The sequence below is a fragment of the Antechinus flavipes genome, chromosome 2 (genome assembly GCF_016432865.1).
Source record: "Antechinus flavipes isolate AdamAnt ecotype Samford, QLD, Australia chromosome 2, AdamAnt_v2, whole genome shotgun sequence".
Lineage (NCBI taxonomy): Eukaryota > Metazoa > Chordata > Mammalia > Dasyuromorphia > Dasyuridae > Antechinus > Antechinus flavipes.
The window spans coordinates 399,239,504-399,251,202 of NC_067399.1; the positions used below are offsets into that span (position 1 = coordinate 399,239,504).

At 40.2% G+C, this 11,699-nt stretch overlaps 1 protein-coding gene across 1 annotated transcript; it reads right to left on the reverse strand.

The window, feature by feature from the left end:
* Positions 1-836: 836 nt before the first annotated feature.
* Positions 837-10,841, reverse strand: MYOZ3 (myozenin 3). The gene is made up of 7 exons (XM_051978704.1): positions 10,684-10,841; positions 7,920-7,993; positions 7,075-7,229; positions 5,699-5,770; positions 5,437-5,572; positions 4,041-4,215; positions 837-1,788 (listed from the first exon to the last, which is right to left on the reverse strand). Exons 2-7 carry the CDS (start codon positions 7,948-7,950, stop codon positions 1,617-1,619), a joined length of 741 nt encoding a protein of 246 aa, XP_051834664.1. The 5' UTR covers positions 7,951-7,993; positions 10,684-10,841; the 3' UTR covers positions 837-1,616.
* Positions 10,842-11,699: the final 858 nt, after the last annotated feature.

The window sequence follows — 11,699 nt, forward strand, 5'->3', positions numbered from 1 at the left end:
TTATATAGCACTTTCTTGCTTTTCAAGGCACCTTCAACTCTGCTCGGATTTTATCCTCATGAAACACCACTGTGAGGAAGGTAAGGAAGGATATACTGGTGTGACAGTTATAAATCCTGCTTGCTAATATTGGCTTCCTCTTAGTCTAAACAGATCTTATAATGATAATAGTTGGAAACGGGGTTATTTAAAGAGAGTATCATGGACTTTTCTCTCCAGAGCCTTTGGGTAAAATCTCAGTTGGATTCAGATGTGTTGTATAGATATTATTTCACCTATAAATTGAGGTTTGCATCTATGCTCCACTCAATACCTGATTTTTACCAGATAGATTCTAAGTAACTATATATGGCAAATGCATGTTCTTAGCAGGACTAAAGGCTCTCAAATATGTATGTCTTTAAAATGGTATGAGATTTTTGTTTCGTAATATATATTAAGTTTTTTTCTGATGAGTTTTCCCTAGCCCAGGAGAAGAAAAGAACAGAGCTGAACAAAATGGCCTCTACACATCTATAATACAATTGATGCTACATCCAAGAGATTTGAGCATATATACAATTTGCTGCAGAAGAAATTGAATTTCCTTTCTGTTAAATACTCTTGAAATTTTTCCCCTTGAATGTTAAAAGAGGCAACTAGATTAGAGAATCAATAGGACTTATCCACTAGCATCAAATAGTGAACTGTGCTAACCAAAGACAGCACACACTTGCACAAAAGCTAATTGTGTTCCTACCCTTTTTCTAATTATATTGCTGTAGGCAGAGTTAAGAACCAAGGTCCTAGCTATTTGGTGTCTCAGACTTACTGTCGATGAATTGTAGATGTAGAAAAAGTGCTCTGTCATTTTTTATTAGTATAATTGATTACCAGCAAAGATTATACATGAGTCTGTCTCCCTTTTACCCCCCAATATATGTCACATATATTTTAATTAATTGGTCTCTATCTCATGGTAATGCAATTTTAAATGCAAAGCTAAGCATAGAAATTCCTGAGGTATAGCATTAAATGTATTTTAAGATCCAAAAGCACCCACAGGAATGGATTTCCATTCATGCTTTCTCTGAAGCAGGGGCTGAGAATCACTTTTGTATTGAACTACAAACACTGAGATCTAATATTGCTTCTTCTCGGGGATAAGGAAAGTTTCACTTGGCAGATTTGACTCATTAAGAAGGTTGATACATCTTTGAGAGGTGTTCTTTATTTCCCTTAGGTCATTCCATCATCCACAGTGATCTCACGCATACTTATTTATGGAAGAATTTTTAAAGCTCATCTTGATTGAGAATTATGCTACAGTTTTTTTAAAAACTCACTAAGCAAAGACTTGGACTATCATTGATTAGTCCTGTTATATTTAGACTCTTTCTCTCATTTTTCTAGTTTGTTTTGAGCCCTTGAGAAACTTCATTTAGAGAATAGGTTAGCAATCAGAGTATACTGATCCCTCTCACATTAGATGTAGATTTCAGATTTCACTTATTCTGAATTCAGAATATGACCCATGGCAGAACTACTGATATATATAACCAGTATTAGTACATATCTCTGTGCCTACCAACAAGCCAATAAAGCAAAGCAGTGGGAATATGAGAATTAAGATCAAGTTATAATTCCTCTGACTCCAGAAGGGACCGCACCCAGCCTTGGGCTACTCGGTTGAAATTAGGTCTGTAGCTGAGGAGATCCAGGCCACTTAAGGGTTCTTTTGGGATGAAGAGTGTATCCGTTTTGGGGAATGTCTCAGAGATGAGAGGTCCTCCAAATGGCACTGGTGTCCTAGGAAAACAGAATAATATGGTCCAATCCTTATATGAACCATGACCCAACTTATCCATCTTTGATATATTGTATGGTTTTCTGATATTAAGAGATTGATTTTGCCTAGTCACATGCCAAGAAGATACTATCACACAGAATACTGGCCAGAAAGAGATTTGAGTTCTAATCTAAGTTCTGCCATTGACTCATTGTACGACTTTTGACAAATACCTTTTCTTCTCTGGGGCTGGATTGTCCTATCTACAACAAAGGAATAGGCTTGCATAATCTGTAAGCTTCTGTTTCTTATCTCTAAGGTGTTCTATATACTAAGGCCCCTTCCAGATATGACATTTTTTGACTCTAGAGTTTTAATATGTACAAAGCTCACTATTCAGATTATCACAGTGCTGTAATTGGTGGTTAAAATAAGTGACAGATGAAGCGTTGGTGTTTCTGGAATGAACTTATGAAAGATGGAAAAGAAGCCTTTCCTGCTTCACATTGCTCCTTCTTAGACAAAAATAAACAGAAAGATTGCAGAAGAGAAATGTACTACACATGCAGTCTTTTTCTCCTGCTATTTTTGGGCAGGTAGGAAAATTTCCTAATTAGAAACAAAAAAGTCACTATTGACTTTTGTGGTGAGCCTACAAATAGCTGCATTTGGTCACTCTACCAGCACCCCATGTTACTGCCCAAAGACAAATGCTAAGCTGATCAGCCCCTAGCCATAATAAGATTTGAGATCTAAAAACTAGTGCCCAAAAGAAATCCTACCATAGAAAGGGAGAGTATGATCTGACCTGTGCATTTACTTTAAACATAACAATATGCTTATTTTAATTGTCATTTCACAGCAGTAAGCTTAAAAAATATCCATCATAAGTACTGAGAATTAGGTCTGAGTATTAACTTATCTTTTTAGATTTTTAAATAGAAGAGCAAATAGACCAGCGAAGGGGGTGTGTTTTGCAGAATAGGTTTTGTTTTACTTTTGTTGAGGTGAACAGATCACAACTTATATTAGAGAAGCCTTCTCACCCATCATGCATTCCCCCTAAAATTCTACAGGTGAATACTATTATTCCAGCTTTTGTTTGGTAATGGTATGACATCCTCATAGCTGAGGAAATAGAAAGAAAAAAGGAAGAAAATGAAGCCCTCATTGTCCCTATTAAAAAGGGAGCAGAATTAAAACCCAAAGAATCGTTTCTGTTCCCTTTTTTCTCCCTCAAAATGTGGCTCTTCTCTTTGGGACAGCTCATGGTCGGGAAGCAAAACACATTATATATGATCTAAAATTTAAACAAAACCGTGTTAATCTTTTTGTACAAGACTTATACTTAGTACTTTCTGGGGGAAATATGAGTAATATAACACACCCTAATTATTAGCAGAGATAAAACATTGATATAAAACAGAACAGTGCATAAGAAACTTAAAAGTAAGTACCAAAGAGAAAAATGGCTTTGGCTGGGGAAATTTGGGAATCTTTGATCAAGTTAGAGATTTTAGAACTGAAGTATCCTTATAAGTTATATAGGCCACAGCCTTTATTTTCCATTTCAAAGAAGAGGGAGCATTTAACCAGGGCTTTGAAAGATGGGCAGATTTTCAGTAGGTAGATATTGAGAGTAAGTAGAACAATGATGAGCAAAAGCAAGGCAAAGAAAATGGCAGAGATGTTCTCATGGAACAAGGAAGATTCTAATTTAATCTAGATGAAACATATCAAGTGCTTACTACATGCAAAGCACTATGATAACTACTGGGTATATAAATAGAAAAGTAAGCCAGTATGTGCTCTCAAGGAGCTCACATTCTAATGAGAGAACATATGGAAAGTTTAAGCTATAAGACGGATACAGAAGTCCCATGATCTTTAGGCTATAGCAGTAAAGTATGTTTTTTAGTCTGCCTAACATATAGAATAAAAAAATGATGCTAAGCTTTAAAAATATTAATATATTGGAATGTGACCTGGAAAGGACATTTTTAGGTCTAGTCCAACCTTCTCTTTTTACAAATGAAAAGCTGGAAAATCGAAGACTGGGGCTGGAGTTTGAGTTTAATCTGCAGGTAGGGTTGAGTCAGTATGTGAACAGTTTAAGAAATTATCCTGTGGCTATAGTCTGGAGATAGCAAATGAAACAACTTCAGGAACTAGTTCAGTGCTCTTTATAAGAACTAGGAACACTTTTATCTTGTCCTTATTGGATATATGCATCCTGACTTTCTCTAAAATGCTTATAGACCTCCATCCTTACTTGTTGAAATTCCTGTAGTCTGAGAGACTCGGTGTGTGGTTTAGTTGGTCCTCCTGATAGTCCTTGAATCCATCTTTATAGCCAATGAACTCTTGCCATGGGGACCGGTAACCCTTGGGGATGGCTGTGTGATTGAACTTTTCTGGTGGGATGCCCGTCAGGGGCTTGGAATAGCCTGTGAAGGATAATGGCAAACATTTGTGAAAGGTTAATTTGATGGGGTGAGAGGCTCCTCTTCCTTTTCTTATTTCCCACTCCTACCCCAGGAACCAGAGTTCTTGACTATGCTTTGTCACTAGCTAGCCCTGTACCTCTATCAAGTTGCTTCCTTTCTCTGGCCTTAAGTTTCCTCATCTTTAAAATGGAGGTTATTATTCCAAAAAATTATTTCTAGCCTGATAATCAGTGTCCCAGGGGAAAATAATTACTATGTCATATGAAGAGTCCTATACAAGAGATATAGGATTTTAGTCAATGATTTATTTACATGTATTTCCTCCAAATTACAAACTCCATATTAGTAGGTGACTGTGGGCTAAAAATAAACCTGGTGATGAGCCTTTTTGTGCCTATCTTGATAGGACTTGACAGAATTTGGGCTCTGCTACCATAGCCTTTGAGATACTTGGGTCTTCTCCACAAGACAATGAAGCACTGGAAGACTTTGCTATAGTGCTATATAAGTGCCGGAGATTGTTGTTATGTGCAAATGTACCCATGTCTGTCTCAGTATAGCTCTTAGGATAATCTGGTGGAGATTGGGAAGTCCCTCCCTCCAGTAGCTCCACTTAGTTTTGTTCTCTTTACAGAGAGGAAGTGAAGCCCAGACAGAACAAGTGATTAGCCCGAGCCTCATCAGACAGGATTTGAGCCCACAGCCTGTCCCAGAGGCCCGATGCCAGAGGCCAGAGGAACAGTGAGTCACATAATGGGAGGATCCCAGGCCTAAAAGAAAAGGTAGCAAGGCTAAATCATAGCCCAGGGGAAGTTACAGAAGCAGAATTAGTCACATTTGGAAGAAAACTGCACACCTAGTCCAACCTTCCCCATTCAGGAGTCCTCTCCAACCTCCTTGGACACATCCCAGAGAGGAAGTTTATGAAATGGCCCTTTCTACGTTTCCTTTTGACTTCCTTCATCCCATCTCATGCCTTCTTGGAAACTTGGCCCAAGTTTTCCCCAGTGTGGGAATGAACAGAGCAGTCAGAACCAGTGGGTAAAGGGCATACAGCTACAAAGACAGCCCAAGTCCTCATTTGTCTGCTAAACACAATGCCTTCTTCCCCTGTATTACCCCCTACCCCCCAGAGTAAAGTTCTTCTGACACCACCCTCAACCACCCTCCCTCACGACTCCCTAATGGTCACCCAGACTCCCAGAGCAGTTGCCAACTCACCCGAGGCCAGGGCACTGGGACTAGGAGCCCGTCTTGGGGGTAGTTCCTGACTGTTTGTCTCAGACCCAGGAGGTGGGGTAGGATAAATTTGTATCTCTGTCCTGTAGTTCTCCTTCCCATCTGGGCCAATGGTGGTCTGGGGACAGGACAGGAGTCCTGAGGGAGCTCGTCAGGCTCCTCCTGCTCCCTCCCCTGCCCCCAGAATATAGCCCTGATTCCCTAGAGCTTGGAGTCCCTTCCTCCAGGGACCAGCTGTACTCACAGCCACCTCTGCTGGTGGTCCTGCTGACGACACGGTTCCCAAATCACTTCCTCCACCTTCTGAGACTGAGCTCTATGACAGAAAGAGAAGAAAGTAACGGGAACAACAGTCCTGCTTGCTGAAGCTTCTGGCCTTTTTTCAGGATCCCATCTTCTCTACCAGCTTAAACTCCCCAATAAAAGACATTAGGTCTGGGATTTCCTGCTGTCTTTCTTTACTTCCCTTCTACCCTGCACAGTGCGTAGTTTTATGTGGGAGTCACTGGAAGCCCTCCAGTCTGCTCTCATGCTTTTGAGGGAGGGCACCTTGTTTTCTCTGAACTTAGCTGACCAAAGTAGAACTTAGGCAAGGCTATCTGCCCTATTCCCAGTCTTAGGATCATAGCTGGAAGATGTTATCCAATTCAGCCCCTTATGTAAATGGGTAAAGTGAGCCAAGAGGGGAAGAATCTTGGTCCCAAGTCACAGGGTAATAAGTGCCTGAATCAGTTTGAACTTGGGTGTTCCACATCCAGCATTCTTTCCACTCTTCTACTGCTTCCTCAGTCTTCCCCTCTCTGAGGAATCATGAAATTGGCCCTATGTTTTAGGAGGTTTATGCCAGCAGTGCCCATGCTCTGACAAGTCCTATAAAGTTGGAGAGGCTGTATGTGTCTCATCCAGCGATGTGCAGAGACTGTTCCCAGAGTGTTGGCCACCAAGTGATAGAGGACCATCTACTAAGGCATAGAGGGCTTATAAGGGCTCTGTGCTAATGTTAAGATACCAGTGAAACCAAGGTCTTTGAGCTAGAAGTAAGTATTAATAAGGATGAAATAAAAAGCCAGAACCCAAGGATAGCATTAAACATGAAAAAACTTGACAGGTAGGAGATGTCCCAGGGAGAAAAGGGAACAGATCTTGAAGAGGAGAAAAGTGATCCTCAGCCCTCCCAAAAAGGGGCTTTTCCCCCAATTCACAGTACCTAGTGTATAGTAAGTAAATAAATGGTCTTTGATTTGATCTGACTCTCCCCACATCCCAGTCCTCTTCCCCTTTAAAGGTAAAAATCTTGGCACTTTCAGCTAAGAAAAAATGACTACCTCCCAGTCCCAATCAATGCGTTTACCTTCAACTAGTCATCTTTCAAAAGGCTACATTTTGAGTTTTACAAAGTGATTTCCTCACAATGGCACCATGAAAGATTGAAATATTGAATATTTCAAAAAATATTGAAAGATTAAATTAATAAGTAGGAGAGCCAGAATTTTAAACTTTGTCTCTTGACTAATTCCAAATTTCTTTTCACTAGTGCCCAAAGAAAGCCCAGGCTGGAATCTAGGAAATTCAAGACATAATGGGTGCAAATAGAAGAGAGGCCATTAGAATTACACTCACCTGGGTATGCTTGGTTGCATACTCAAAAGTAAACCTCTGCACTCTCCTCTGTCTCTTTTGGAACAGAAGGGAACCTCTGTTAGAACGGAGAGACAGCTCCTCCACCATGAGATCCTGAGGAACACTCACCTTCTTGCCCAGGTCTAAAGAAGGAGCTGTTAGAAGAAGGTCAAAATCCTGCTATCTTTTGTTGATCATGGTGAGAGTGTCCCTGGGTACTCCTTGTGACCAAGCTTAGTGATTAGGCAGGAGGCAGGGCTCAGTCTAGGACCAATGTTAGGGTTCTATCTGTGGCCAGGGTTAAGACTGTGAGTCTTGGTGTCATAGCTATCTCCTTTGAATTATATTTTGTATGCCAAAGATCTGCCTCAACATTGATCAAACTAGCATTTCATTTGACACCAGACTATGGCCAATGAAACTTTTTTTAATAGCTTTTTATTTACAAGATATATGCATGCGTAATTTTTCAGCATTGATAATTGCAAAACCTTTTGTTCCAACTTTTCCCCTCCTTCCCTCCACTCCTTCCCCCAGATTGGCCAATGAAACTCTTAACCCCCTGGATGCTTGTATTTAGGGCTGACCTAGGTCCTCTAAAAGAATTGACTTAAGGATTAAATATTTCCAAAGATGGACTGTATTATGGAGGATAGTTCCTGGCACAGGGAGAGATGTCAATAAAAAATATCTTCTGTCCCACTTTAAAGGGAACTGAGGTCTAAGGGTTTCCTCTGGAGGATAGAATAGGATAAGATTCGTCAGTTAAGTGGTTCCAAGATTTAGTTCTAGAACATAAGGGTCTCAGGAACATTCTGGGATGTATCTTGCTGCCCTGCCCTTACCTGTTCCCATGAAATCCTGTGCTTTAGCCATTGTTAGTGCCTTCTGCTTCTTGAGGACTTCTGAAAGAAGAATCCTACAGGCAGGAGTCAGGAATTTGGAGACAAAAGCTCAGCTTGCTACTTCCACCACTTGCTTTCCCAGCCTCTTCTGGCTTAAAAATTCCTCTAGACTAAGTCCCAATCCTGCCCTCTGCTCACTTCCCAATGATGGAATATATCAAGAAGTGCTTTATACCCAATAGGCATTTAATAAATATTTGTGGTATTAATTAATCGAATGAAACCTGTGTGTAAGTGTTACTTAATTTGCCAGGATTCTTGACCTCAGTGGGCTGAGTGTGAGCTATTTTCTACCACCAAAATTCTTGCTTAATCTCAGGCCCTATAGAGGTCTTTGTTGATGTTGTCCCTAAATCTGGAAAGAGATCTTTTCACTCTGGGATAGAGACAGAGAGGATTCCTAATGGTATATCACCCTCCAAAGAAAATATGGATTAGGGGCATGAAATGGGTATCCAGTTAAATATTCTTTCTTAGTGTGTTGGCAAAAATTATTATTACTGAATATGAATATGAATATGAAGTGGAATTAAGACCTGACTTCAAGTTTTAGCCATTTACTAGCTCTATGACTGTGAGCAAATTACTTCATCACTTTGAACCTCAAGTTTCCTCACCTTTGAAATGCAGATGAGTTGGTACTACTTGATCCCTCTGAGTGAAAGAAAGACTAATAATAATAACTGACATTTATATAGTATGGTATGCTTCACATACTATTATAGAGAAGGAAACTAAAGGTTAGAGAGATTAAGTGACTTGGACTTGGACTGTAATTCTGAATTATTGGGTAATAGAGGTAATATTTGAACCCAGTTCTTCCTGTCTCAAGTTCAGTGCTCTATTCACTACACCTTACTGCTTAGCTAGTGATTAATAAGTCTATATGGGTATGATATGCACATATCCACCACTGACTGGGAGACTGCCTGATTGACTAAAAGTATTCTGACATTGTAAGTTAAAAGAATGAGTCACATTTGTAATGATTACCTAAGACACTCTGGAATCCAGGGAATCATGACTAGCAACAAATTGTTTAGAAAAAGTCTTAGACTAGTTAAGACTTTGGTTAACATCCAACCTGGACTCACTTTTCTTATATTTTCACAATATATGCAAAGATAGTTTTCAACATTCATCCTTGCAAAATCTTGTGTTCCAAATTTTTTCTCTCACCCCCCTCCCCTAGACAACAAGCAAAACAATATAGGCTAAACATGTGCAATTCCTCTATACCTATTTCCACAATTATGCTACACAAGAAAAATCAGAACAAAAAGGGAAGCACACAACAAAAACAGTGAAAATACTCTGTTGTGATCCACATTCAGTCCCCAAAGTTCTGCCTATGGATGTAGATGGCTCACTCCATCATAAGTCTATTGGAATTGGCCTGAATCACCACATTGTTGAAAAGAGCCACTGGATTCACTTATTTTAATCAAGAGTTCATACCTTTGATTACTTGCAATCTTAAGTCTTCATATTTTTTGATACTTCTATTTTCCCTTGAAAATAAACCCTACAAAATACACATTTTGGTCTAGAGTATGTTGAAGTAGTCAAAGGAAAACACAAGGATCAGAAAATTTGGGCTAGGGCCTGGTAGTAGGAATAGAAGAACAAATAACCAGTTTTGGAAGGTCTGAACTAAAGAAACCAAGTAGGCTTAATAGATCAGGAAATTTCAAAGACTCATTTCCTTGAGCCAGAAATAATAGGATAGTGAGGTCTAGAATAGAGTAAGGGGGAATCTCTGGGTCAATTCAAAGATGAAACAAGTCTTCAGAATATCAGCAACATAGTACTATCCCTTATGTGCCCTATGGGCCCCGCCAGGTGAAAATAGCCATGATCTGAGTTGTTGGTCATTGATCCTGTGGCCTGAGCCTCCTGGGATGGAGGTGGAGAGACATGTGGGTTCTGAATAGTGAAGAGGGAAGAAGTGGGTCAAAAAGATACTTCATCTCTCAGCTCCTCTGATACACATCTGAATGTCCTGAGCCAGGAATTTGGAATACATAAACTGTAGCTTCTTATGTATTTGAACACCAGACCCAGGAGTGAGATCCCAAATCCTCCCTGCCCCTGGGTTTCTGGGATCCAAAGAGATAGCGTATTGGACTGCTAATGATGGACTTAATATCCCTCATTTTGAATTTTGTAATCCCCATCTTCATCTCCTCTCTTCCCGTTCATTCTACTCATATTCTCTTCTGCTGCCTTCTATTTATTCATATGTCATACCACTCTCCACATGGCTGCCCAGTAAATGATGAAGGGTGATGTTTCCTTTCACTTTGAAGGAGAAAATTGAAGCGCAGGAATCATTATTCCAAGAAAGTTTGGTAGGCACTCAAGTAGCCTTCTGGGGAAACCAAACCACCACTTTGTCCTAAAGTTACTCCACCTAAACCCATGCTTCTGCCTTGCTCTGTCCCCCATTTTTCCCCCTTCTCTTAGTCCTAGCACCGTGTTCTATTTCCCAAGCATACGATTCCAAAGAACTTCACTTTCTCCACTCCCCCATACCCTATAGTTTCACTTACGCTAGTAACTCATTTTGTGGCTCTTCTTATCATTAAGCCAGAGAGATCACACCCTTTGCAGGATCATCATCCTTTACCCTGCTTTAAGGTAAGAGTAAGAGTTCCCTAAATATAGAAATAGCTCCCATCCTCATCCCTAGAGCCCCTGGTACCTGAATGGGTGAATACATGCTTGGCTGGGGACTATTTAGGGCCAGAAAGAACAGTGATGGACCCCAAGTTTCTGTGCAAAAGGATGACCAGGTCCTAGGCAGCAGTCCTTAATGTGTGTCCCTCTGCTGCCGCGGGTTCAGCTGACACTGAGCAGTTATATTTGCATATGTCACAGTCTTATTTCGGGCTGCGACATGAGCTGGAACCAGATGCTAAAAGCATTAGGAAGGCAGTGAAGGAGACAGGTGGCTTATCCGTACAGGCTCCTGGGAACAGTCAGGTCACATCACAGCTCTACAGGCTCCTAAGATGATCAGATGCACACATGTCTTTGGCAGAGTAAGATTAAAGATACTTAAGTAGAAGTGTTGGTGCCAGATAAAAAAAAATACTGGAAAAGGTGAGCTGTAGATTGAGATTTTGTGAGAGAATCCTCCCCACTTTCTGGGGAGAGAGGATTTGTATGCCTTCATGCTTATATATGTTATCTAAACAAAGTTGTCAGAGTCATGGACGATGACAGCTGAAAAGAGCCTTAGAGATCATTTTGTCCAACTGTTTTGGTTTTACAAATAGGGAAACAGGGAGGAAGGAACCTAGCCAGAGTGATGGTTGCCACAATATCCCCCTTGTGACCAATGACACAGATAGCCTATTTCAAGGGAACAATTTCTCCTGTAAGCAAATCTGACTAGATTCCACAAATAGTACTTACTACTATTTGCCCTAGGATTGAGATCAGTAACTAGAAAGATGGTATAGAAAGGTGGAAAGTAGTACCCTGGGTCAAAGGACCTAGGTTCAGTTGTGATTTGGACTTCCACTGTATCAACGTAGACAAGTTATTTAACATAATTAGAGCCTCAGTTTCTTTATCTAAAACAAAGCTTTTATTACATAATTTCTTTAGCCCTTTTCAATACTTAATGTTCAAATGCATGCAGCTCATTCCATTTTATTCAAACACCTCTTGATCTACGCTTCTCCACAAAATAATCATCCTGTTAAGTGAACA